The sequence below is a fragment of the Macadamia integrifolia genome, chromosome 2, assembly GCF_013358625.1.
Source record: "Macadamia integrifolia cultivar HAES 741 chromosome 2, SCU_Mint_v3, whole genome shotgun sequence".
Lineage (NCBI taxonomy): Eukaryota > Viridiplantae > Streptophyta > Magnoliopsida > Proteales > Proteaceae > Macadamia > Macadamia integrifolia.
The window spans coordinates 17,411,457-17,438,916 of NC_056558.1; the positions used below are offsets into that span (position 1 = coordinate 17,411,457).

Consider the following 27,460-nt stretch of genomic DNA (forward strand, 5'->3'; position numbering starts at 1 on the left):
CCCCCCCCCCCTTCTCTTTCTAATTCTAATATACTACCACTACCTCATTATACAAAATTTGACAGCCAAAATTCGAACAGAGAATACCAGGAACCCACTGATGTTGCTTATTATCATCTGTAGTAAGAGGCTATAATGTAGAGCATGACAGCAGTTGCACCTGTCACAAATAGTTCCTGCACATTCACACGCTTGGCATCAGGGAATATGCATATAACATAACTATACAAGGGAAGAGGGCATATATGCACTCTCGAGGTATGGAGGCTTGGGCATATATGGACAAAACTGGATTATGCTAAAATAAATTCACAAATATGTAATAAAGGATAAATACAGCAACATGATTGTGTGCCCTATATACATGGTTAAAATCTTCAGCTAATAACAAGTTACTGCGTACCTGGTTATTATAAAGAGAAGCAGGTATATATTGACCTAGTAGCTCAATTAAGTTTAGGACACCAGTGAACCCCTGTAAAAAATAAAAAATTAAATAAATAAATAAAAAGCTTAGCCAGAAACATTGAACTTGACTAATTTTTCATTTCTTCGTTTTCAAAGCAAGAAAGATATATAAGTATCGTTCAACATAATCATGAAATCAGACAGATTCATTAATGGGAAATAGCATATCAGTCCCTAGATGCGAGAGTATCAAGTTTAACAGGGAGGATCTCACATTTTCACACATGAGAAAGATATGGTGGAATGATCTTTCAATTAGAGTTTTAATCTGCAGTTGGAGCACAATCAGATCCAAACACTAAGGCAGAATTACAAACCAAGGAGGAAACAGCTATACAGCCAAAAACTAGTGCCAGAGAACGAAGTAGACGTTTTCCCATTCGCAATGCCCTTCCTTCATCTTCACCATCTTCCTGAAGCCAAGAGGAACAATTTAGTCTTGCAGTTAAATGCCAGGAAAAAAAGAACAAATTTTTAATCGCTCAGTGTAACTCACAGTGAATGTAGAAGACACAGGTGGTTCAAAAGACTTCAACTTTTCAAACACTCGATACACAAACACAAATGCTAAGAACTGTAGAGGCTTCCATTCAGCATTGCGTCTGATTAGAATCCAAGCTGTCTGCAGAAAACCAAAAGCAATGGACCAAGACAACGTCAATAATCATGTCAGAATTTTCAATAAACCACAACAAGACCAGTTTACTGATTAATTTTAGTCAGTTAAGCTATCAATCAGAGAATCTGGACTCTTTCCCTCATGTTTTTGATGAGGGAAGCTAAGCTGAAGTGACAAACAATATCGAACCTACAAGAAACCAGAACCACAGTGAACCAGAAAACTGAGAATATGGGCAGAAACCAAATAGGATCAGAACTAGCAACCCCATATATCCGATGGGCTGAAACTAATACAGAATGGAGGTCCTAATGGGATGCATTTATTTTAAAATATCAAAGAAATATGATGATTAGATTAAGAGAATTAAAAACTAAGTACACAGAATTAGAAATTTGAAGAAAAACAATTAGAACTGAAAAAATGCTAATTGGATGAACACCAAACTTGACTCGAATGTAGAGGAGCAAATAAACATACAACCAGTTGTAGGCCATCTGACCATGGGTTAGGGAGATACCCATGTCTGAAGTTCTGTTGTACATAATGGACAGAATAGGGAGTCGGATGATAGTAGGCTTTGAATAAATTCTGTAAAATGCAAAGGAAAGTAAAAGCAACTAAGGAACTAAGAAAGAAACTAAAATTGAGGTTAGGATTCACCATTAGAGGCTGCAGTTGAAGATATATGGTTGTTGAAACTTCTACATAACAGTGAGAAAGGAGAAGAATAGGAAATGAAGATATAAAGAAGAATAGTATGACCAAAGGCTTCATCACCAATGGCCTGCAGTTGGGCTTCACCACCATCCTTACAAGGCTTCACCACCTTGGCAAATGCAACTAAATCACCAAAGTGCACATACTCACACAAGAACACAAATTATGTCTAGAGCCAAAATTTGAGCAGTGTGCCCTTCTTTCTCTTTTATTTATAACTTAATAATGACTAGATTACAATAAGATAAACTCTCCTTGCAACTTGGCTGCCAATAAAACTCCAGAATAGAAACTAGAAAGGAATCCTTCTAGAGGATCCATTGCCATTTCATTCAAAATAAGAAGTAACAAAACTAGAAACTTCTACTTAGTATCTATTTTACCACTAAGAAACTCATTACATGGATTAGAAACTTAAGAAAATCAAAAACTATTAGAAGATCAATCAGCTCTCAAATCTTCAATCCACATAAGCTAGCTGCATGGGGCCCACCAAGGCATGAGCAAGTTTGGCCTGCTGCTCCCTTATGCCTATGTGATACACCTTTACTACACCAGTTTTCAACCATCCATTTATTTTTCAAAATGTAATGAATCTTCAAAGCCTTATACTTCCACATGACCAACTTAGATTGAGTTCCAAACTGACAACTAAATAAGGTCCAATGGTGCATACTTGTACACAATTTCAGCCCTAACTGATCTGCCATGTGGTGTGTACTGGGTAAGACCACCTGAAGTCCTAAGGTCGGACCTAATTACTACTTATTTAAGGTGTATTACGCATACATCCTAAGCATATCCATGTGTTCTATGTGTATCTTGCGTCTCCTAGTGTCTCTCGGATACGTCTCTTAAAATACCCTCCCGGTATGCTAACTGATACCAATACTTGACACCTTGTTTATAGTTATTTGATAATGCAGATAGAATAAAGAATACGAGCACAATAAAGACATTCAGTGAGATGCATTCATCCTCATAACTGACTTGATAATAACAATATTTCTGTAACAGAAACTACCAAAACGAGCAATGGAGGGTGGGGAGGGGTTGGAGAACTTCACTTTTCCATTATTTTTAGAACTTACAAAGACAGCAGATATGGCCATGTTGATGCGCATGTCCTGAACACCAGACTTGGTGAACCTGCAATCAGATAAATCCAACCATGGTAAAATTTTACAGGCAATAAGTAGTTTAATATTCGAGGCCAAAATATACATATCTGCATTGTTGAGTTATAGGAGTAAGAGAATTTTAGTCCTATCGGGTTCTATTATGTATTAGGGTTTGATCAGTGTAGAGTACAGGGGTATTCCTGTCCCTGTGCTAATATTGGAACTTATATATATCAAGGGTATGACCAGTGGCAGACTTTTCTGGTCAGAGCCGCAGGTTAGTTCCCGTATTTGGGACTGATTTGTGCTCTAGCCTCTGTCCTCTCTTCTCTCTTCTGTCTTCTTCTCTTTCCTTCTTTGGTTTGATTGCAGGATTCTGGAATTGTAACAAAGAAGGAAAAATAGGGGAACTAACTTGCGGCTCTTACCAGAAAAGTCTGCCGCAAGTCATTCCCTTGATATATATATATATATAAGTTCCAACATTAGCACAGGGACAGGAATACCCTTGTACCCTACGCTGATCAAACCCTAATACATAATAGAAGCCGATAGGACTAAAATGCCCTTACTCCTAAAACTCAACATGCATAGTAACTGGGGTCTAGGTGAAGATCTAGATGAAAAAGGAAATGAGGTGGTTGCATGATTCGTAAACTCGAGCGAAATTTCACAAGTATCGACACAGGTCAAAACGAAACCATAGGGGATTTTGAAAAATCTCCTGTTTCGACCTGGTTTCGACCGAAACATGGGAAATTTTGACCTTCTCTTGTGCATTTTGTCTCCCAAGTGTGGGAAACTTAGAGAAACAGTGGAGATTTTCATTTTTTTTTTGCACTTATTTATGTAATCTGGTATCAGAGTCACGGTGGTGGTGGATTCGGTTTATTTCTTTGCAGATTTCTTTTCTTTTGAGTAATATTTTATTTTTTAAGTATTTCGACGCGGTATATGCCTTTGGACTCTTGGGAGGAGTGGCAGAAGTGTGTAAGACCACGTTTGTGCCCAAGTTATGTTGGAAATACCATCTTAAAACTTAGATCTAGGAGGTTACCCCAAGACTAAGAATTCTCAAATTATGAATCGTTTACCCCGCTCCATGTCGATGAGATCGGCAGGTGAGGCGAGCACAAGTTCTAACGTGCTCGATTATGATGAACAAACAACAAGAATCAACCGAAGACTTCAAAGCTGGGATATGCCCAAAATTTCAAGAAATGATCTCTATGATCGAGACTGGTTCGGACTCGAAACAGTCAAGACCATAGAACAAACTATTAATTTTACCTCTCAAACACAAGAAATCCAACTTTTTGACCCAATCACCTTACAAGAATTATACAAAGACCGCAAATATAATTACGTCCATATCGGATTAGTCCAAGTGGCCATCAAACCCCTGCACCGAGAAGGTCTCAACACTTCCATGTTGTTAGCCCTTCGTGACCAAAGATTCCTTGAGTTCAATGATTCCCCACTAGAAGCCATTAAAACTAGCCTTTGTTATGGACCTGTCCATTTCAATGTCTACCCAAATATGTCCATAGCTCTCGAGAACCCAAATATTTTACATTCACTTAAACTTAACCTTAAAACTCACGGTTACAAATTGATGCATGGAACCATTCCAATCTCCATCATTCATCGCATCAAATACAAAGCTATGAAATCTGTCCAACCCCGTGCCAAACGAACATCTTCAAAAGGCCAAACCCTTTACCTTGAAACTGATTGTATTCAGGGTCAAATTGTTTACCCAAAATTTTGCCGTTGGGAGGATATTTCTTTCCCTGAGGAATGGCAGCTTCAGACAACTGCGATTCCCCCTCAAGTTTCAAACACAAGTATCCGTTCTATTTCCCAAGATTCAGACGGATTAGTTGCCATTAGGTTTAACCGTCAAGCTCCCCCTCCTGTTTACCAAAGCTCCAGAAGGTCATACTCTGAGGCATCAACTTCCTCTGACTTAAACCAATGGGTTTCTCAAACTAGGACCACTTCACCCATTCCCAACCTTGTTGGAGTACAAACCAATCAAAATATTGTCCATGGAACATACGAAACTACCTCTACAGTTCCTGAAACAACCCCTTCTGAGGCCCCTGATCAGAGGTCTCCTACTCAATCTGAGGTTGAACCACCTCCTCGAGATTCCAAAAATCCTGGAGTCTACATGATTCAGGTAGAAACAGATTATCAAATTAACAAACCCCTACTTCGAACTGATTTTGAGTCTCAAAAGAACAAAGAAAAACGAGAATGGTTATTAAGAACTTTTAATTTAGAACAACAAGCCCAAATCAGAACAAATTGGTATAATTTTATGACAAACCTTAAAAAAAATGTTTTCTTTTTTACATATTTTGATATCTATGCCCAAGATAATAATATTTACTATCCTTGGCATAATCAGGTATGTACTCAAACTACTTCTCATAAAGCCTGGACCCTTTATGAGGGACAAACTACAAATGCTATTCATCCTCCAGTAGAAAACATCAAACACAACTATAAAAATAATGAAATAATTGCTTCTCCATTCAAAATTGCTGAACAAGAAGACCCAAACCGAAGACAAATTGAACAATTAAACTTTGCAAATTTAAGTCTTCAAACTATAGGTAATCAACTTTCCAGAGTTGAAAACCTTGTCCAGCCAAAACCGATAGCCTCTTCATCTATGACACCAGCTCCGGTTCCTACTTCTGTTTCTTTATTCAAACCATATAATATTCCTCAAAAACAACAACTCGCCCTTAACAAATCTTTTGTTTTAGATCAAATCAACCAACGTCTAACAATTCTTAATGCTGCTGATGCACATTTAAGTGATCCCCAAACACCAGTCCAAAATCAACCCTCAAATGAACCTTCGGCTGAATCAAATAATAGAGGTGTCCGTACCATCATAGGATGTTCTTCAGATACTTCATCAAGTTCTGAAGACGAAGACTTCCCGAAAATTAATCAAATTGGTCAAAGTTCAAACCAACACCAGGTCTTCCCTGACTTACAAATTGAAGCTAGAGGAATTGCTCCTCAGGCTTCCTACCAAAGTGGTACCATCTATGAATGGAACATAGATGGTCTGTCTAAACACAATCTCATGAACAAACTCCAAGAAATGACCATGGTTAGCAACGCACATCGTATCAAGAATACACCTGATAGTACTGTTGCTACTTTGCTTGTTTCTGGCTTCACAGGCCAACTTAAAGGTTGGCGGGATTATGTTCTGACTGATGTCCAAAAAATAGAAATTTTAATGGCTGTTCAAATTACACCTGAAGGAGTCCCCCTTCTTGATAATGAAGGTATTCCTATTGAGGATGCTGTTAATACCCTTATTTTCAGCATTGCAAATTACTTTTTAAGAAACCCTTCTCGTCTCAAAGACAGAACAGCTGAACAATTATCAAACCTTAGATGTAAGAAACTACATGATTTTAAATGGTACAAAGACACATTCTTAACCAAAGTCTTAACCAGACCTGACGCAAACCTTCCCTGTTGGAAAGAAAAATTCCTTACAGGATTACCAACTTTGTTTTCTGAAAAAATCAAACAACGCCTTAGGAAAGAAAATGATGGGATTATTCCCTATGATCAAATGTCCTATGGCCAAATTATTAGTCTAATTCATGAAGAAGGCCTCGCCCTCTGTACTGATATTAGATTAAAGAAACAAATCCATAAAGAAAACAAATTTTACAAACGTGAGTTAGGAGGATTTTGCGAACAATTCGGATTTCCACCTCTCAGACCTCCATCCAAACATAAACACAAGTCTTCCCGCAAATTTTATAAAAATTTCCACAAATCTAAGAGATATGCGTCCCACAGACCATTCACAACCCCTGAGTTTTATCATAAAACTCCTTCAAAGCCAAAATATAACAAATACAGGAAGCCTTTCAAGGCACCTAAAAATTTCAAAGATCAAAAACTCGACAAAACTTCTCAAGGATGTTTCAAATGTGGTAAACCAGGTCACATTGCCAAATTTTGTAGAGTTTCAAACAAGATTAATTCTTTACAAATTTCCGAGCAAGATAAAACACAAATCATTGCCCTATTCCAAGAAACTTCTTCATCTTCTTCTGAGGATGAAAATTATAACTTTAATCAAATTCAAGCCTCTGAACATAATTCTTCCAGTTCTTCCAATAATGAGAATTTCCAAGCTTGCAATTGTGATTCTTGTATTATTGGTCTTAGCTGTGAAGACTGTGTTCCCAAATCTGTCCGGATGCTTCGGGCATCACCAAATTCAAATATTTTTTATTACATCGATAGCTTAGCAGACCCAGAACAAAAGAAGGCATGCCTTGAGCATCTCAGAAATAATGTTTCTACTCAAAATTCTCCTCAACCTTACAATCTCCACCAAATCATGCAGAAATTTGATAAATCAAAACCCATTATTCCTGATCATTCTAATCGAATCAAATCCCTTGAAACTACTACTGCATCTTTGCAGTATGAGATAAAACAAATTAAACAACAATTAGCCTTTTTAAACAGACAACAACAAGCTTCAACCTCAAATAACGAACCATTAACAAATCCTTTTGCAAGTCAAGAACTTGTTGAACCAAACCCTGCAACCCCTGGTTTTGTGGCTACCATAACTTGTCAAAATTGGTATGTTCGCATAACCTTAGTTGTTAATACCTCATTCAAATTTACTGCCATTGCCCTAGTTGACTCAGGTGCAAACGCCAACTGTATCAACGAAGGGGCTATTCCAACCCAGTTCTATGAACGAACAACCCAACGCCTTAACACGGCTAATGGATATGGGTTAAATGTCCAATACAAACTTTCAAACACCCATGTTTTCAACCAAGGCCTCTGCCTTCCCCAAATATTCATCCTTGCCAAAGCCTTCCCCAAACATTCATCCTTGCCAAAGACCTTGACCAAACCATAATCCTTGGCCAACCCTTCTTAGAAAAAATCAAACCATTCAAAATAACCCAAGATGGGATTTCTACAAAATTTCAAGGACAAAAAATTATCTTCCCATTCTTACAAGCCCAAAATTCTAATGACCAAAGTATTAGGAAAATTAAACAATTAAATTTTCTCAAAACTGAGCTTCTCCATGAAAGAATCTCTGACCATCTAAAAAATCCCAATACCATCCATCAAATCAATCAAAATTTGAATCCAATCTCTGTTCTGATGTTCCTGATGCCTTTTGGCACCGTAAGCAACATATGGTTTCCCTACCTTATGCTACTGGGTTCTCAGATCTTCAAATCCTTACCAAAGCTCGACCAGCCCAAATGAATCAAATTCTCCTTGAGACTTGCAAAGAAGATATTAATGATCTCTTAGCCAAAAAACTCATTCGACCTAGTACCTCACCTTGGAGTTGTACAGCCTTTTATGTCAATAAGGCTGCTGAAATAGAAAGAGGTACTCCCCGGTTAGTCGTTAATTACAAACCCTTAAATGATGCCCTCCAATGGGTCAGATATCCAATCCCAAACCAAAAGGATCTTTTACAAAGAATTTATCAGGCAAAAATCTTTTCTAAATTTGACAAGAAGTCTGGTTTCTGGCAGATTCAAATCCAAGAAAAGGATCGTTACAAAACCGCCTTCACAACTCCTTTTGCCTTATATGAATGGAACGTCATGCCATTCGGCCTCAAAAATGCCCCCAGTGAATTTCAGAAAATCATGAATGACATATTCAATCCTTATGGACAATTCACCATTGTCTATATTGATGATGTCCTGGTTTTCTCAAATTCTGTTGAACAACACTTCAAACACCTAAGAACGTTATACCAAATTATTAAATCAAATGGTCTTGTTCTATCAAAAAGAAAAATGGAATTCTTTTTTACCAAAGTTAGATTTCTTGGTCACTTAATCGAAAAAGGTACCCTTACCCCTATCAATCGTGCCATTACCTTTGGTGAAAAATTTCCTGACCAAATCCTTGATAAAACTCAATTACAAAGATTCTTAGGAAGCCTAAATTATGTTCGTGATTTTCTTCTTCAAATCAGTAAAATTGCCGAACCATTATACCTTCGGCTTAAAAAGAAACCAACACCCTGGTCGCAGACCCAAACTACGGCCGTTCAAACAATCAAAAAACTCGTCAAAGAGATCCCCTGTTTATTTATCTCTAACCCTGAGGCTTTTAAGATAGTCAAAACCGATGCCTCAGATATTGGATATGGAGGATTTCTCAAACAAAGACTTCCTGATAATAACAAAGAACAATTAGTCCAATTTACTTCTGGTATATGGAATTCTGCTCAAAAGAATTACAGTACAATTAAAAAAGAAATCTTATCGATTGTTCTCTGCATACAAAAATTTCAAAATACATTATTAAATAAACCATTTTAAGTTCGTGTTGATTGTAGCGCAGCTAAATATGTTTTACAAAATGATGTTTCAAATCTTGCATCAAAACAAATTTTTGCCCGATGGCAAGCTTTATTATCAATTTTTGAATTTCAAATAAAATATATTAAAGGAGAATCCAATTCTGTCCCTGACTTTCTTACCCGTGAATTCCTACAGGGCCAGACACTTCAAATCAACCTCATCAGGACGGCTCCCCCTAAGGAGTCCGCCTCCTCAAATTCTATTATCAAAACCAAATCTAGCTATGGTGCCTCAGCAGCCTCTGCTGCACCATCCAACCAAATAGTTACCCGTAGCCAATCCCAGATGGCTACTACAAAAACACCCTATTCCCATGCTGTGGTAGCCGTCTCAGCAGCAGGACCCATTCAAACCACAAATAAGACCAGCTCTAGCCTCCAAACCACACAAGCCAAACCTCTCCAAACTGCTCAAAGTTCCAAACTTAAAAGCCAATACCATGAAAAACCATGCAAAGAAGACCTCTTCACCATTGAAGAACCCCTGTACAAATATGTCGACTCACACATCATGTTGGCACAACAAATTTTTTACAAAGGGTGGCATCACTTTTCCGCCGCCTCTGCAAAAAATCAAGAGTTCTACGAATATATCCTCGTAGAAACTGATTCTGTCAGATTCAAACTCAACTATGACAAGAATGACCCAACTTTGGTTACACATACAACTGTAACCATATGCAAAATTCTTTCACTTCAAGACTGGGGCACTCATCCCCTTAATCAAAGAAGCTTCTCAAATACCTTTTCCCCACAAAATTTTACTTACCTTGACTACCAAGATGCTTGGTACAAAGCCTTCTGTTTCCAAAACAGGATCAACCGTCACTCTTGGTTCTTCTGTTTTGAGTACAGATTCAATAACCAAACTCCCTCCTGGTTTCCCAAATGGTGAGATCAATATGGTCCTATGGTAGAAATCTTACCATCTCAAATCCAAGACTCCTTTCAAACATTCTGCCAAAATACAACCCCTCAACCTCACCAACCTGATCTTCTTTGGTTCTTTCTCCACTGCCGTTTGGCATGGATATTATTCTGGGAATATCAAATTTATGATTACTAGGTAAATGACTGGATTGCTCCAGTCCTCTGCCGGTCTTTCAATGTCAAATGGTGGGACAACTGTGATGTCTCCAAATGTGAACGGACGACATTAATCAAAAGCCTCACAGGTCTTCAACCTGTTCCAACAATCCAAACCACCTCAAAATCAAGCATCAAAACTGAGAAGGAAGCCCTTCGTGCCCGTCTAGCCGAACTCGGATCCGACTCAGACAATGAAGACAATGAAGGCTCCAGTGACGGCACCTATAGTCTCAAATCCATCCAAGGATCTATTCCTGCCCATGAACTCTGCTATGGGCAAGATCCATATGAGGTTGACCCTAACTTTGAGCCTGCTAGCTCTAAGGCATCCTCCTCCAGCAAATTCAAAGAAGTTACTTCCCGACGATCCCGTCGGGTTGCCAAAACAAAATCCTCATCGACCAAACCCTAAAATTTGGTCTATAACGTCTGCTAGGACGGTCATAAACTAGTCGACGGGTGTAGTCATAAAACCACACCTAGTCAAATAACCTCGGACGACCTACTAAGGAAAGGAGGTACTGTTACTGCCCCAGGTCAAAGGGCAGTCCGGCCATTATCCGGCTCAAACAAATAGAATATAAACCTCTTGATCAAACCAATACGGAGAACAGTGTCTCTGACACGTGGAATGCCGTGGTAAGATCATTGAAGATTCCAAATCTACTATCGACAGCAAACTTATCAAAGATGCCAAATCATTTGTCGATAGCAAATCTAACTTTCGTCGCCAACAGTTCCCCAATTGTCGGCAGCAACTGTTCACTTCAAATACAGATTCAAGTGCACAGTTCCAAATAGTAACAAATGAAATGTCAAATAGTACCTAATTTGGTACAGTACCAAATGAAACCCAAATGTAATCCAAACTCACATGTAACTCAAATGAGCCTCCTTACATTATAAAAGGAGCACCACCCCTTCTCCCAAATCACTTGAAAAAATCAGAACTCAAACTTGTAAATTGGAGATTTAGTGGTAGAAGCTCCGAAGCAAGCTTTGCCTCCACAAGTTCTTCCAAGATCTCTCAGAGCTCATCACCTGACTGCAACCATAGGCTCTGATCATCTCAAGTCTGATCGTCCATCAAAGGTTAGCTACCTATAGCTCAAAGACTACTTCAACAAACCAACCTTCTTCTTCTCAAATCCTCTAACCTAAGCCTACCCAAACCTATCTCCAAATATTGTAAAACTTTATTTTCAAATATATCTCAAAATATTTTCTTTGATTGCATTATTAGCTTTCTGCATCTGCATCTGCATCTGCATACAGCAGCTTCTTGTTCTATCCTCAGATCAAAGCCTACAGTCGTGCCTCTTGATTCTGAAAGATAGATCTGGTTAAGCAGCTTTAATTTTCTGCAATTCCATATCCTTTATTTTTAGTTTATGGTTTTGTTCTTTATTTGTTCTTTCTTTATTCTTGCACAAAATTAGTTATGAGTAAGGTATTGCACCCATCTCAGTGTTAGTCTCCTTGCTGGATCGGAGTAAGGTATTGCACCTATCTCGTTCTGATTGCTATACAGAACCAGGAGATCCCGATTTCCCTGGATTTTAGCATATCTCGATCCTGTAATCTAGTATACTTAAGATATTATTCATAAATAAGAAAATACCCCCTATTTGAATCCAATAAAAATAGTTTAAAAATCAAATTCCTAAAGAATAAAAAGTCAACCCCCCAGTCCAAGAACAAAAACTGGATTTTGGTTATAGGGGCGATTTTCAATTAAATGCTGGGGTTTTTCGCAATTATGAAAATTTTATAAATCCTATAATGTTAAAACATTACTAAAAACCAAAAGTCCGGTAAAATAATATTTTGTTTTGATATCCCTAAAATTATTTTCATTTAAGCAATTTTAACAGCATTCGCACACTTTAAAATAAGTTTGACTTAAACATAACTATGTCATTACAACTCAGATTTAAGTAATCTTAAACTTGTTGACAAGCTGGTTTTATATTATACCTAATACAAAAAGTCTCATGTAAAAATAAAAATCATTTGACCAGTCAAACTTATTATAGAACAAGAGCATTTCTCTAAATGTTGATTCTTTATAACTTTATGTGACTTAATATTGATTTTTTATGATTTGATACGGCTAAATGTTGATTTTAATGACTTGATGTGGCTTAATGTTGATTTTTTATGATATAAGGTATATATAGCTTACTAAATAATGTTAAAAAAGATAACATGCATGCCTTGAGGGTAGTGAGTCACTACTTGGATGGAACCGCCTAGACACTACTTGGAATTGAGTCACTACTTTCGAGTGTTTTGTAATTGAGTCACTATTGTTCAGTGTTGATAGATAACTGTCGATGATGTAATATTTTTATCTATTTTGGATCATTTAGATTATGTCTTAGTTTTGATGTAGATTGTAGACTATATAGAGTCATGTAGTAAAGTTTCAGAATTTAAGCCAATAAGTCAACGTAATGATTATCGAACCTTTGGTTCACCACACAAGTAAGACTTTGTGTTTTTTTTATGAAACTAATGATGTGAATGTGTTAGAAATTAATAGGTTGTACACAAAAAATCAGACAAAAAAAACACTGTTTGGGGGTCGAAACCTAAGTTTCCACTATATCGCGAAAAATTCCCTAGTATTCTCAAAATTTCCCAGGTTTCCACCAAAATTTCAGTCTCCCCAGAGGTCGAAACCCGATACCGTGAACCTTGGTTGGTTGACTGAATAAGTTGAAGGAGATGGAGAACATGCACAAGCTGAACTAATCCTAAAAGGCCCAGAGATGTAGAGAAAATTTACACCAACTGAATTGATTATATGAGTTTCAGCAATAAATATGCTACCAAAAAACACAAATTACATCCCCAATAAAACTAGCATAATTTAAATTTTAAACAGGACATCTTCTGTCCTTTTCAGTACACCCGCCCCCCTTTTCCAACACCAAAAGAAAAGAACATCTTGCTACATATGACATGCAGATAATACTTCCAAGTTGCAACGTAATTGACACACAGATCCCTGTATATCTCCCTTTATTTTGTAGGAGTATGGCATAAATAACAAAGAATGTCAAAGAAACTCAAACTACACAATCTGGTATTTTTCATGAATTGTTTATTTTATTTATTTAGTTATTTTATATTGATGATGAAATGAAGCTTAAACCAAGAATACAAAAAGAAATTGATCACTAAATTAAATATTTAAATGAATCAAAAAGAAGAAGGTTGCTCCATCGTGACCTAGTGGTCACACAGTTCGAGTTGGGAAACAGCCCCTCCGCAGAGCGGGGTAAGACTGTGTGCATAATGACCCTCCCTAGACCCCGTAATGGTGGGAGCCCCACGCACTGGGTACACCCTTTAAAACAAGGTTGAAAGGAAAAATAATGGATTGTCAAATGTATATAGTCTTATATTTTCTTTATAATCCCAGCTATACAAAGATAGAGTCCAACCTGGACATCACTTTTTTCAGCTAGTGAGATCCTAAGTTTATAGTAGTTGATGTAAAGAACTACCTTGGGCCCCACGGTACAACTGGTTGTTTATCAGCATATTTGATGTCCTTTGAGACCTGCATTGTAAAGCATTTAAAATAGTAAAAATCAAAGAACATTGTAGAATAAGATTAACATAAAAATCTACAGCTAGATCATTGATCTTAAAAGTGTTTGATAAGCTTTGCAAAGGCGACAGTAGATTAATGAAGGCAGATTCCTTCCTTTCATACAACAGCAGAGCGGCAAAAAACACCCAAATCGCTTGTCCAGTCTAAGGCTAAGAGTATCCATAACTGCAATATTCTCCATCAAGGAACTTTTGGCCTCCCTTTCTATTGAGTGTACAAACCCAGGAGTTTACACGGGAGCAATGCTGTAGTGTCTAAAACAACAATGGAGCAAAAGAGGTGGACATAAGGCTTCATTTAATTTATTTATTAGTTTTGGAAGGGGTAGAAAGGTGGACATAAAGCATGGGATAATTTCCTTTAAGCATTTTATTTTCTTGTTTCATTTCATTTGTTGGTCTATGTGGGATGTAACTTAGCACTTTTAACTAAAATCATACACTAAAATGGATCTGACATGACACTGGGAGAGCTCAAACACCACATTCATAATTCAATCTCAGTAGGTCTCTCCACTCGCTCTCAAAAACAAATCAGCATTTGATAATTTGGGTGAAAAAATTTCAGTAACTGTTTAAAAAATAAATAAATAAAAGATCTTAAAAACCATCCACAATCATATTTCATATCTAGAACGCCCAATTTCTAATTTTCAACATCCATAGAACCCAAAAAATACAAACCTATATCTTAAACCATTTTATTAAAGCACTATAGTCACTCAAATTTGTAATAGGACAACAAATGCCCATGGAAACATCCCTAAAAGAGTCTAGCCTGTTAAAATTTTTAGCAGGGGAATGATCACATGTTGGCCCAACAAAGTACTAAAGATAATCTTAGATCAGTAGGTTTGAAACTCAGGCCTTGACCATATTTATAGATCACATTCCAACGGTTTAAAAAAAAAAAAAAAAAGCCAGTATGTTTTCAAGCAGACTAGGTTTTTTGAATTTCGACCGACCACAAATCAGAGCCAGTCGACCGCTGCCTGTAGACTTTCGAAGAACACCCTCTCTGTAACCATAGAATGGTACCAGTCATCCAAACCAATGTCCGTCTGACAAATGATGCTCACATAACCAGCGATTCATGTACCGGTTGACTGCCAAAGTGCACACAGTTGAACAGCTCCACACATGGCCAATCAGCCGAAGTATCGACTGCCAGTGCTATTAATGGCCCTTTTTCTCCAATTTGAAGCAAATCACTTGGACAGATTTTCCAAAATGGTCTCTTTACCATGCCAAGTGAGCCAAAGTAAGGTCCATTCAGGTTACTCCATTCAACTGCTCAAGTGAATCAGGCAGGTCACTTGAGCAGCTATATGTCTTCAATTTTGATGCTCCAACTCAAGTTCACTTCTTCATAATGCTTGGAAACTGTTAACTCATTAAAGCACTAGACAGCAACAAACTTTTTCATCTAAGATTAGGTTAGCATGCAATCACTAAAACATAAAACAATTAAAACTTAAAAGAACATGGATTGCTTACCTGGCATCCTTTGCCTCAACAACCATGATGCATGAACATCCAAAAGGCCCAATCACATAGTATGGCTTTCCTCCTCATACCAAGGAATGTTGTAAAAAAACTACATCGGGTTGTATGAGCTATTTCTGTCACATTCCTTAGGCCCTTGGTGGTGGGATGAGGAGGTCCAGGTAGCCATTAAGATTAAGAAAGAGAGATTAAAGACTTGGAAAAGGACTAAGGAAGTAGAAGATAAAAATGAGGTATAAGCTGCCAGAAACATAGCATGGAAGACTGTGGGAAAAGTAAGGGCAAAGAAATATGATGATTTGTATAATAATCTTAACATAAGGGAAGAGGAAAATCTATTTATAAGTTAGTTAAAATACGAGAAAGGAAGAGTACAGATTTCAATCATGTTAGATGTATTAAAAGTGATGATGGTAGAGTGCTAGTAAAGGATGATGGCATTATGAAGGGAAGGGATGAGTATAGATTTCAATCATGTTAGATGTATTAAAAGTGATGATGGTAGAATGCTAGTAAAGGATGATGGTATTATGAAGGGTAGGGATGAGTATTAATGCGACTTACCAAATGGTGACAGTACGATTTGGAATGGCCCGGAAGATTGCATTACCCATCAGAGCATCCCGCATTATAGATATGTTAGAAAGGTTTGAGTGACCGAAGTTAGAAGAAGCCTTAAGAAAGATCAAAGTGGGTAAGACACCAAGCCTAGATGAGGTCCCAATTGAAGTGTGGAAGAGCTTGGGACTTTGTGGTCTATCCTAGCTAACCATACTATTTAATAAAATTATGAGCATAAGAAAGATGTCAGATGAATGGAGGAGAAGCATTGTAGATCCAATCTCCAGAAATAAGGTGATATCCAGAGATGCAACATCTCTAGAGGCATAAAACTCGTGATGCTATGGAATTATGGGAGAATGTTACCGAGACCCACCTAAGAAGAGAAACTAGCATCTCGGGAAACCAATTCGATTATATGTCAGGTAGATCCATGAAAAGCAATCTACCTACTGAGGAGACTCATGGAGAGATCTAGAGTCTACAAGAAGGATCTCTTTATTAAAAATGAAACTAATAATAAAAAGACAAGGGGGGACATAACCCGCCTTACCCCAACCCAGGAGAGACAAGTCACTCTATCACTCTCAAAACCCAAAAGAAAAACCATTATAAAATAAACTATTACATTCTAAAGACTAGTAAACCAGCTTTGCCCTCTCGAATGATGCAACTAAGATCACCTAGAAAAGGATCATCACCATAGAAAATCAAATTTATTGTAGACTCACAAGCAAAATTAACTATAACCAATCCGCTGCTTGATTGCTTTCCCGAAATGAAAACGAGATGTGGGCTCTCAGAGAATCGCAAAGGTTGATAACTTCCCAAAACCAATACCAACAGCTCCATAAATTACATGATCTTTAGGTAACCAAGTTCACAATCAAGGAGGAATCAGAATTGACATAAAAATCGGAGAGGCCCAATTCCCCATACAATCTCAATCCATCTCTAAGGGCTCTCAACTCAGCCATTGAATTTGAACACACCCCATAGAAATTAGAGAATGCCGCAAGAACATTCCCGTTATTGTTTCTAATAATGCCTCCCCCACCACTAATGCTCGGATTTCCCTTACTTGCACCATCTACATTCAGTTTAACAGTATGAAAGGGAGGGCAATATATAGGAACTGGAGCCTTAACTCAACTAATAGGAGGATTTAACTGGAGTCTACAAGAAGGATCTCCATATGGTCTTTATCGACCAAGAAAAAGCATACATCAGAGTTTCTAGAGAGTTAATCTGGCATGTATTAGAGAAGAGAAGGGTGTCATGTACTAATGTGGCTATAATTGAAGACATATATGAGGGAGGTCAAGGTAACGAGCTCCAATTACAATTGGGTTATATCAAGGTTCAGCCTTAAGCCCTTATCTATTTACACTAATCATAGAAGATTTAACCAGGATCATTCAAGATAAGGTTCCATGGTGTATGCTTTTTGCCAATGATGTTGTTCTAATGGATAAAACAGGAGCAAGGATTAATAATAAGTTGGAGTTATTTAGATCTCCTTAGAATCAAGAGGTCATATGATAAGTAGAATGAAGACGGAGCATATGGTATAACTTTAGTTGCACAAGGATGGATAACCAAGCAGTGAAACTTGAGGAGAGAGAGAGAGAAATACCACAATGTGACTAGTTTAGATATATAGGCTCAACCATATAAGGAAAGTGATATAGAAGATGATGTCTCTCACAAAATTCAAGTAGGATGGATGATGTGGCGAGGTGCACCTGGGGACTTGTGTGACCGATGTATTCCTCTAAAGCTTAAAAGGAAAATTATATAAGACAATTGGAAGACGGACTATGATGTATGGGGCAGAATGTTGGGGAGTCGAGAAGAATAATATAGATAAGTTAAGTGTAGCAGAGACATAGTAAATGTTTCTATATTTGTTATTTCATTTACTTGAGATATTATTCATAAATAAATAAATTCCACCTTATTTGAATCCAACAAAAATAGTTCAAAAATCAAATCCTAAAAGGAAAAAAAGTCGACCCCCAATCTTAAGGCCGATTTTCAACTTTCAAATGCTGGGGTTTTTCTCAATTTTAAAAAATCATGGTAAACATTGTTAAAAACCAAAAGTCCAGTAAAATAATCTTTTGTTTTGGTGTCCATAAAATTATTTTCATTTAGGCGATTTTAACAGCATTCACGCACTTTAATATAAGTTTGATCGAAATATAACTTTATCACTACAACTCAGATTTAAGTAATCTTAACCTTGTTGGAAAACTAGCCTTGACTATACCTAATACAAAAAATCTTATGTAAAAAATAAAATCATTTAACTAGTCGAACTTATTATCGGACAAGAGCATTTCTCAAAATGATGATTTTTTTTTTTATGATTTGATGCGGCTTAAGTTGATTTTTGAGGATTTGATGTGGCTTACTATTGATTTTTGATGACTTGATGTGGCTTAATGTTGATTTTTTATGATAAAAGGTATAACATACTAAATAATGTTACAAAAGAGGGTAAATGTTGATTTGTTGTCTTAGGCGCCTTGTTCGCCTTAAGGCGGACGACTTATCACCTAAACGCTTAGACATCCCTCTAGCGAATTGGTTCGCCTTCACACTATGACAACTGTGCAAAAATGAGGCTATTGAAATAGATGTGCGGCAAGACTAGGAGAGTTAGTAAGGAATGACTAGGTTAGAGCTGATTTGGGAGTTGCTCCGATCCAAGACAAGTTCCGAGAATGTCGTTTGAAGTGGTATAGCCATGTTCAAAGGAGGCCTTGGCGATGCACAATAAGGAAGAATGGTCAAATTAAGAGGGAAGGAGCTAAAAGAGTTAGGGTAAGCCTAAAATGACAATAGATGAAGTTGTAAGGAAATATATGGAGAGTCTAGGTCTTGACTCTGACATGATTACAAACAGAGTAATTTGGAGTGCTAAGATCCATGTAGCCAACCCCTTTGTTTTCTCCTTTCTTTCTTTTTTTTTTTTTTTTTCCTTTTTTTTTTTCACTCCACCATAGATCCATGCAACTGACCCCATTTAGTTGGGAAAAGGTTGAGTTGTTGTTGTTGTTGAACGGTTTAGTGGGATTTTGGGGCCGCTTGAAAGCTTAGTCAACTAAATTTCAAGCAATACCAAGATATTGCAATTATGAGCTTGATTTGGAAAATTATGTCCATTTTCCTGATCAATTTTAAACGTGTGACAAGATTTTTGTTCAAGGAAGTTTTTCTAGATTAGGAGTTATATCATCCCTAGAGCCTATTTCTTTCATTAGTGTTCTTATTTATTTAGGGAAAGGGTTAAGCTCCCATAAGAGTTGCTAATTTGAAATTAAAGTCATATTAGCAATTCTTTTCCTCGGTGTCAACAAGTCAAACTCATGGAAGGACATAGGGATCTGATTAGTACCTATATAAAGCATTGTAACTAGGGTATTTTGAGCGGAATATTTTTGTTTGTGACTTTGCTTAAGTGAATGGTCCTTTCCAAAGTGGTATGATGGCCAAACCACTAGATTTGTTCATGAGGAATGAGCTTCTTATCTCTTTACTTTTCTTCTTCAAATTATATGCTTTTGTTATAGCTCTAGTTAGCCCCATTACCGCACATTTTGTAATTTTGCCTACATCAAACCCATTCAGTTTGAAAGGTGAACGGATTTGTTTACTGACCAAGTAAGTTCAGATCCAATACTCAGGGACTTCGTGTGTGTGTGTGTGTGTGTGTGTGTGTGTGTGTGTGTGTGTGGTTTTTTTTTTTTTAAGGGGGAGGGAACCAAATAGAGTCAATACCACGTAGTGGAAGATCATTCAAAAGCCTTTATGTTGGGAAAAATATTTGACAAGATTATTCTGACATGAGGTGCCCCATATTGAACTGGACCAGAATAAATGGTAGTCGTGGGCACACATCCTATTCCAATATGACCTATAACAGGCAAACTAACTTCTAAGAAATCAATGCCTTCACCATTGGTAAGGTCTCAGAAGTGACAATTGAAAACCATGCATCTAACCTCAGCCCCTCACTCTCAAAAAGAAATTTCATCTTATTTAACCAAGGAGCTGATGACCATCCAACCATATTTAGGCTTTAGCTACATCCAATTCAACCAAAAGTTGAATTCATATAATCGAGAAATTTGTTTCCAAATATTTTCTTTGCGCCTTCTTTTCGACTTAACAATCAGTAGAGAAAATGTGACAAATTAAATACAATGCTTCCTGATCCTAAAAGAAAAGAAATTCAAAATAAGTTACACAAAAAGGGAATTCACACACCTTAAATGAACCAAATGTTAGGCCCTTCTTCCGATTTGTCAGCTGTGCCATCATGACTTTATCATATGCCTTCTCCAACTGCAAAGAACATAAATTTAAATACCTCAGGATCTCATATTAAAAGAAACCCTTATTTCTTATAATATTCCAAACATGAAATTTAACCCAAATATCAAATTCAAGTAAAAGACCCTTTGTAACCTACAAGGACAGCAGTTGCTTCATCACCTCTTCTCACAGCTTCCTTCCGTTTTCGTGTATATGCTGCCTTAATCATATCAAATCCTTCTATGGAGCTTACACCGAGAACCTTAGATACAAATAGAAAAGAGTCAGTTAGTAATGCAGGAGTAGATTACAAGAAACTACCCCAGCAATTTAACCCCAAACAATATTTAAGAACATAGTTTTTAAGGCGGTAAGGCGATGGAGGCGTTTGAGGGTCTTTCAGAGCGCCTTAGCGATAAGGCAAGCATAAAGCGCCGCTTTATCGACTAAAGCGTTCCTGTGCAATTTTTTTTATAAAACCAATTTATTTGGCTCAAATTCTAGTTGAATCCTATTACTCATATGTTAAATAAATATTAAATGTTCATATTCATACCAATGTAAGATATTCATCAAGAAAACAAATCAATAAAGTGAATAAACTAAGTTCATCTTCATCAATCATCAATCATCAATCATTAATCATCATAACATATTAACATATAATATAAATACATAATTATGAAATAAAATTATAAATATAAAGAAAATAAGACATAAAAAATACAAGTATTTATTATACTTACCTCTATGATGCCAAAATGAGTGCCTAAGTCCTAAGGTCATCCACTATATTTCTACTCCAGTCAAAGAAGAATGAAGCTCACCGTTACCGGAGCAAAATGGTGGCCTGGATCAATGGTTTTTCCTTGTTCCTTGATTCCTTCTCAAAGCCCTTTCTTAAAACCCTTGACAAAATCCAAACCCTGTTTGTGAATCTTGTTTTTGTTTTGTTTGTTTTGGTTATTTTTTATGGAGTAAAGCTAATCCCATACATCTCAAGTGTTAACAAAACCATACACCTACCAATAAAAAATCTATATTTGGAATCTTCATCAAGTAATTTTAAAATGTGTTTAAAAAAAAAAAACCCATAAGGCGCCACTTCACATAAGGCGGAGCACTGCCTTACCATCTCTAGACCGCATCAGCGCCTTAAAAACTATGCTTAAGAACAAAACCAGATATAACCCACATAAGGATGAAAGCAATCCACGGAACAAGAGTTTAATAACCCACACAAGAGTCAAGACCCAACAAAATAGAGCCCCAAAAGCTACACCCAAAAACAAACCCTATGGGATAAAATAACCCTGCGGATAGGGTATGGAGCAATACCTGCAGTTGGAGTTGTAGGCCTCTGATGAGGCTGAAATTGTGGTCGATTGTAGGTTTTGTAGGTAGGAACAAAACCCCCAAAATTGGATGACTTCTGATGCCTGGATTGAAAGTTATTCAGTTTCTTGATTTCTGACCTTGGAGAGAGAATCTGAAAAAATTCTGCAGAACCAGCAATCGGATCGACTTGGACAGAGTCAAGAAGATAACCGATTGGTCCTATAGCACCCCTGAACACCTCCCAACAGTAACCCTCCAATCAGGTCTCAGAATGGGGAAGAGGAGAGAGTTCGCAGGTCTCAAAAATCCAAGATTCCAAGCAGGCCGATTCTGATTTCTGGTGTTTCTAGCAGGTCTGATATGCTCACAGTAGCAGTAAATAAGAACAATAAATAAAGGACAAAATAAAATAGAAAATGAAGAATAGAACAGATGGGGGGTTGAGAAGGGTTAAAGAAAATAAAGGAAGTGGTTATCTCCGCCTGGGCTTCTCACCCACAACTATCTCAATTGTTCTAAAGCAATGTCTACAACTTTTCTTTATTCAAATTTAAGAAATATCAGTGCATATGCTCCTCTATTTAAAGAGGGTAGAATTACAATCATACCTTAACTAGGAGCTAGTTTCCAAAATGGACTAGACACTCTTACTATAATTAGGACTTCAAATAGAACTAGGACTAGACTTCTAACTTCAACATGGAGTAGGACTGACTAACTAATAATCCTTATAGGACATTACACTTGATGGGCCCAATGGCCTTTATTGAATTAAAACACTTAAATAAAAGCACTATATATAATCACATTTTCCTACTTTTTACCCATATTTTAGGCTCATTAAAGTGGCCCATTTCAAAGAAAACCCATGGGATCAACGGCCCAACACATACATAACGCAACCCAAGGCTTATTTGCAATAAAATAAGAATAAGTGACTTATCTACATCAACTCGCCTTCTCTTAGAAAAAATTTGTCCTCGAATTTTGTAGAGTGTGAGAGTGATTATATCATGGTGCATGTCCCTCTTCAAGCTATAGAAAAATTCAGGTCGCTCTTTGATAATAAAGATGTAGTCTAGAATGTGAGGAGTTTGATGTTCAATATACTTTAATGGGATGATGAACTCCACATGCTCAACTTCAACATCTTTGGATGTATCCATAGGGTCATCTACATATACAACTTTGATCTCTTCTAACTTCAATGCAACATAAAGCTCTTTTGGTTCATCTACTTGGTGGTTCCCAACCGGTTCCATTTATAATTCAAACACAACTTCATTATTGAACCCCTTAGGATCTTCCTCTTGGTTGTTCACAATCATCACAGTTGTTGTAGAGTCAGGTTCCTCAGTTTCAACCTCATTATCCATTGTGGCAACCTTGTTACTTTCGACTTCTTCCACATGAGTCATTGATGGGAACATCAATGACTAGTTCTTCCTCAACAATAGGAATGGCTGAAAAATTTAACACTAACCTCAACTTTTGACTCGAGTTCACTAGTCAAAGGTGTCTTCTCTTGTTGCTCCTTTGCAATAGACGTTGATGATTCCTTCATGCTCTTGTCAATTGTGGGTGGCTTTTGGACATCTGGTGGAAGTACCTGCTTCGTTCATGCTCAAATAGGTACATGCCTGCCAACTCATACTGCATCTCGTCCCACATTCTAAGTTTATACCATTGAGCTTGAAGTTGCCTTTCATGGACTCTCCACCATTCTTAAGCACAACTAACCAATCATGAGCAAGCATATCGAAGCTTTTGTGTCTCTGTCAAGTTATAGTAGTCAAAGTATTCCTCCAGAGAATCTAACCAATCAAGGGTGTCGAACATATCCCTTGGTCCAGCGAAGTAGCGAACTAACGTAATCATCTTCGGTTAGGCTTTGATAGATTGTTTGGAGCTTTCTTCAACCATAGTTCTGATACCGCTTAATGCAGGAGTAGAATACAAGAAACTACCCCAGCAATTTATAACCCCCAACAATACAAAAGTGCACCTCAAAGGTAGAGATTTACGACCCACATAACTTAACAACCTCTATGGGTGGAATTACAATCAAAGATACTTAAGAACAAAACCAGAAATAACCCCCATAAGGATGGAAGCAACCCACAGAACAAGAGTTTAATAACCCACACAAGACCCAACAAAATAGAGCCCCAATAGCTACACCCAAAAACAAACCCTATGGGATAAAATAACCCTGCGGATAGGGTATGGAGCAATACCTGCGGTTGGAGTTGTAGGCCTCCGATGAGGCTGAAACTGTGGTCGATTGTAGGTCTTGTAGGTAGGAACAAAATCCCCAAAATTGGATGACTTCTGATGCCTGGATTGAAAGTTATTTAGTTTCTTGATTTCTGACCTTGGAGAGAGAATCTGAGAAGATTCTGCAGAACCAGCAATCGGATCGACTTGGACAGAGTCAAGAAGATAACCGGTTGGTCCTATAGCACCCCTGAACACCTCCCAACAGAAACCCTCCAATCATATCTCAGAATGGGGAAGAGGTGAGAGTTCGCAGGTCTTAAAAATCCAAGATTCCAAGCTAGCCGATTCTGATTTCTGATGTTTCTGGCAGGTCTGATATGCTCACAGTAGCAGTAAATAAGAACAGTAAATAAAAGACAATAAAATAGAAAAAGAAGAATAGAACAGATGGGGGGTTGAGAAGGGTGAAAGAGAATAAAGAAAGTGGTTATCTCAGCCTGAGCTTCTCACCCACAACTATCTCAGTTGTTCTAAAGCAATGTCTACAACTTTTCTTTATTCAAATCTAAGAAATATCAGTGCATATGCTCCTCTATTTAAAGAGGGTAGAATTACAATCATACCTTAACTAGGATCTAATTTCCAAATAGGACTAGACACTCCTACTACAACTAGGACTTCAAATAGAACTAGGACTAGACTTCTAACTCCAACATGGAGTAGGACTGACTAACTAATAATCCTTATAGGACATTACACTTGATGGGCCCAATGGCCTTTATTGAATTAAAACAACTTAAATAAAATAACTGAATATAAATCCCGTTTTCCTATTTTCTACCTATATTTTAGCTTCATTAAAGTGGCCCATTTCAAAGAAAACCCATGGGATCAAAGGCCCAACACATACATAACACAACCCAATGCTTATTTGCAATAAAATAAGCCCAAGTGACTTATCCACATCAGTTAGTAAGGACAAAAAAAAAAAATACTTCCCACAAGCTTATGATTATTCCAATAAGAAAGGCAAACAGAACATGAATTGAAGTTACCTCATATGGGTTAACATCACCATCACGATTAGAACTTCCTGCAGCAGATGAAGCCATACAAAAAACCACCACGGATTTCCGGGGAACTGTTCTAGAATACCTGTTCAAACCAAGATCATGTTAAAACTAAGGCATTGAAAAATTAATAAACAGCTATAAGTAATGTTGTTTGGAAGAACAGGCTCAACATATAGTAACCCAAAATGGGTCGTGTATTTGCCATTCCAGCTCCCTTTTAAGCATTGTCTCAATAATACTCTTATAGAAACAGAACCTTAAAACAATGCAAAAAAAACAAATGGAAACTGCAAACAACAATCACACAATCGCACACAGAGATTTAAGTGGTTCGGCAATATTTTCTACATCCAGGGTGGGATGAGATCCTACTTCAGTATCAATGGAGAATATGGTTACAACCGCTCATCCTCACACCTCTCTCACATTGCTTACATAGATAGAATCCTCGCTACAAATATATGGCAAACCTTATACAAGAAAATTACCGAAATATCCATATGGTCCCTAAAAATAATTTCTCGGGGGCTACCACCCCTGAACCCTCGCATGGACCCACCAAAAATGATGATAACGTGCAAGGTGGGCCTATTCCACTTTTGCAAGCAACGGAATAGAAGCCAATGTACCCCCAACAACTCTTCCACATGGGAAAAAGAAAGTCACTCTATCACCCTTATTCAATTTAAAACCAAAAAAAAAAACGAACACAAAATGCTACCCGCTGGTGCAGGTACACACCTAGACACAGCAGATGCAGAAAGACCGTGCTGCCCCGTGCACCCTCACATTGGCCCACTCGCTGGCTTGTAACTGTGCCAGCAGGGTAGCATTCTCCTGCCCAGAAAAAGACAGCAATTTGTTATCATTTGACAAGGCTCAGAAGTGATTAGTCCAGGAGATCCATTACCAGATAGATAGCCGAGATATGCCATGTCAATGATCCACGTATAAGAAAACCTTTGTCACTACAGGCTTCAATGCAAGCAGGGACATAACCAGATACAGTTCGCCTTTTATGGTAGAAAAAGTAACAAACCCCACAGAACAGAACTCATAAATGCAAAGCCTCAGGTAGCATTTCACTTAAAGTATAAGTTTCAAAAAACCTCAAGCCTATTTCTCATAATTGTATAAGAAATTATAAACAACGGGTAGAATGAAGTACCTACAGAACCACAATAGTATGAAATCAAATAAAACCAATTACAGAAAGCAATATGAAAATCAAACTTTAGATGTCGAGAGCAAGAAATTTTCAGAAATCGCAAAACCTCGAAATTAAAGATGACTAAGCAGAAAAATACAGGGGTTAATGGCAATGGCACCAAACTCAACTTCAAAATTAGTGAAACTTTCTCGACAGATATTACCTAACAAACAGAGAGGGCGAAGGAGCACGAGAAGCTAGACGTTTCCTTGGAGAGAAATGATAGTTTGAGCACTGGAGAACGTTCGAGATGGCCATCGCCATTTCTGTGAGTCCTTCCAATGGTCAAATGAACGAGCTCTGTAAAATTAGGTTTCAAGGTCTTTTAGGCTTTTCAGATGCTCGAGGACATCGTCGTTAAGAAATGGCAGACACTCGCCATTGAACTCAACCGTTTTTACCCTAGGGCCTAGGGGTAAACAAAAACTATTCTTTTCCTTTGGGTTGGGTTGGGTTGGGTTGGGTTGGGTGGGGAGAGGATTTTTGCATGGTGAACCGCCATGTGCACAGCCATCGGATGGAGGTAAAAGGATGCACCGTAGGGCCTCATCCTAAATCCAACAGTGTACATAATCGTACATCATATATGATCATGTATAAATTAGAGTATTCACTTATTTTGGGCATGCTTACTGAGCATGCATAGTGCAGAATAGGGGTGTCAATACCTAAATCGGACTGGTAAAACCGCCTTTGACTGAGCCGATTGAATCTGGACTAAATCGAATTAAAGCCTTATTGGGCCGATTTCGAATTGCCATATTGTAACCCCCTTAACAAACTGTACTACACCATAAACTGATTGAACCATAAACCAAATCGAAACCGATTCAAAAACCAGACTGAAATTGAATCAAACTGGTAAGAAAGCGAAAATAGCTCAGAAATCACCAAAAAAAATCAAAATTTGTATAGTTTTGTATGGAAAATCAAACCCAAATCGGTCAAAAAATCGAAACCAACATGATTACAAACCGATACAAGAAACCGAAGCAAAACCAAAACCAAACCGCCTCGAAACTAAAACCAAATCGAAATCTAAATATCCTTATTGGTTTGGTTTCACTTTCACCATTCCCACACCGAACCAATTCAACCTGGACCAAAACCGGGACTAACCAAACCATTGACACCCCTAGTGCAGAATATGCATATTTTTCCTATTTAAAT

General features: G+C 37.5%; 1 protein-coding gene and 1 long non-coding RNA gene across 4 annotated transcripts; both read right to left on the bottom strand.

Moving 5' to 3' along the window:
* Positions 1-10: 10 nt before the first annotated feature.
* Positions 11-26,682, bottom strand: LOC122071394. 3 transcript variants are annotated; one of them, XM_042635743.1, is made up of 10 exons: positions 26,454-26,680; positions 25,063-25,162; positions 20,607-20,711; positions 20,402-20,479; positions 13,951-14,006; positions 2,899-2,956; positions 965-1,090; positions 786-881; positions 404-475; positions 11-176 (listed from the first exon to the last, which is right to left on the bottom strand). In XM_042635743.1, exons 1-10 carry the CDS (start codon positions 26,552-26,554, stop codon positions 114-116), a joined length of 855 nt encoding a protein of 284 aa, XP_042491677.1. In that variant the 5' UTR covers positions 26,555-26,680; the 3' UTR covers positions 11-113. The 3 variants fall into 3 exon arrangements, 2 of the variants coding, with proteins under 2 accessions (XP_042491677.1, XP_042491683.1); XM_042635749.1 differs by lacking the exon at positions 26,454-26,680 and adding an exon at positions 25,822-26,389; XR_006138179.1 differs by having other exon boundaries at positions 107-176; positions 786-877; positions 26,454-26,682.
* On the bottom strand, positions 14,013-19,644 carry LOC122071414. Its single transcript, XR_006138181.1, has 3 exons — positions 19,633-19,644; positions 16,755-16,757; positions 14,013-14,658 (listed from the first exon to the last, which is right to left on the bottom strand). It is a non-coding gene; the product is annotated as an uncharacterized LOC122071414 (long non-coding RNA).
* Positions 26,683-27,460: the final 778 nt, after the last annotated feature.

Excerpts from the sequence above, each read along its gene's own strand:
- LOC122071394 (XM_042635743.1), bottom strand. The coding sequence starts at position 26,554 with ATGGCGATGGCCATCTCGAACGTTCTCCAGTGCTCAAACTATCATTTC. Across the intron at positions 20,480-20,606 it reads ATGAAGCAACTGCTGTCCTT|TTGGAGAAGGCATATGATAA; the intron begins GTAGGTTACAAA and ends TGTTCTTTGCAG. Across the intron at positions 177-403 it reads CTTCTCTTTATAATAACCAG|GAACTATTTGTGACAGGTGC; the intron begins GTACGCAGTAAC and ends GTGAATGTGCAG.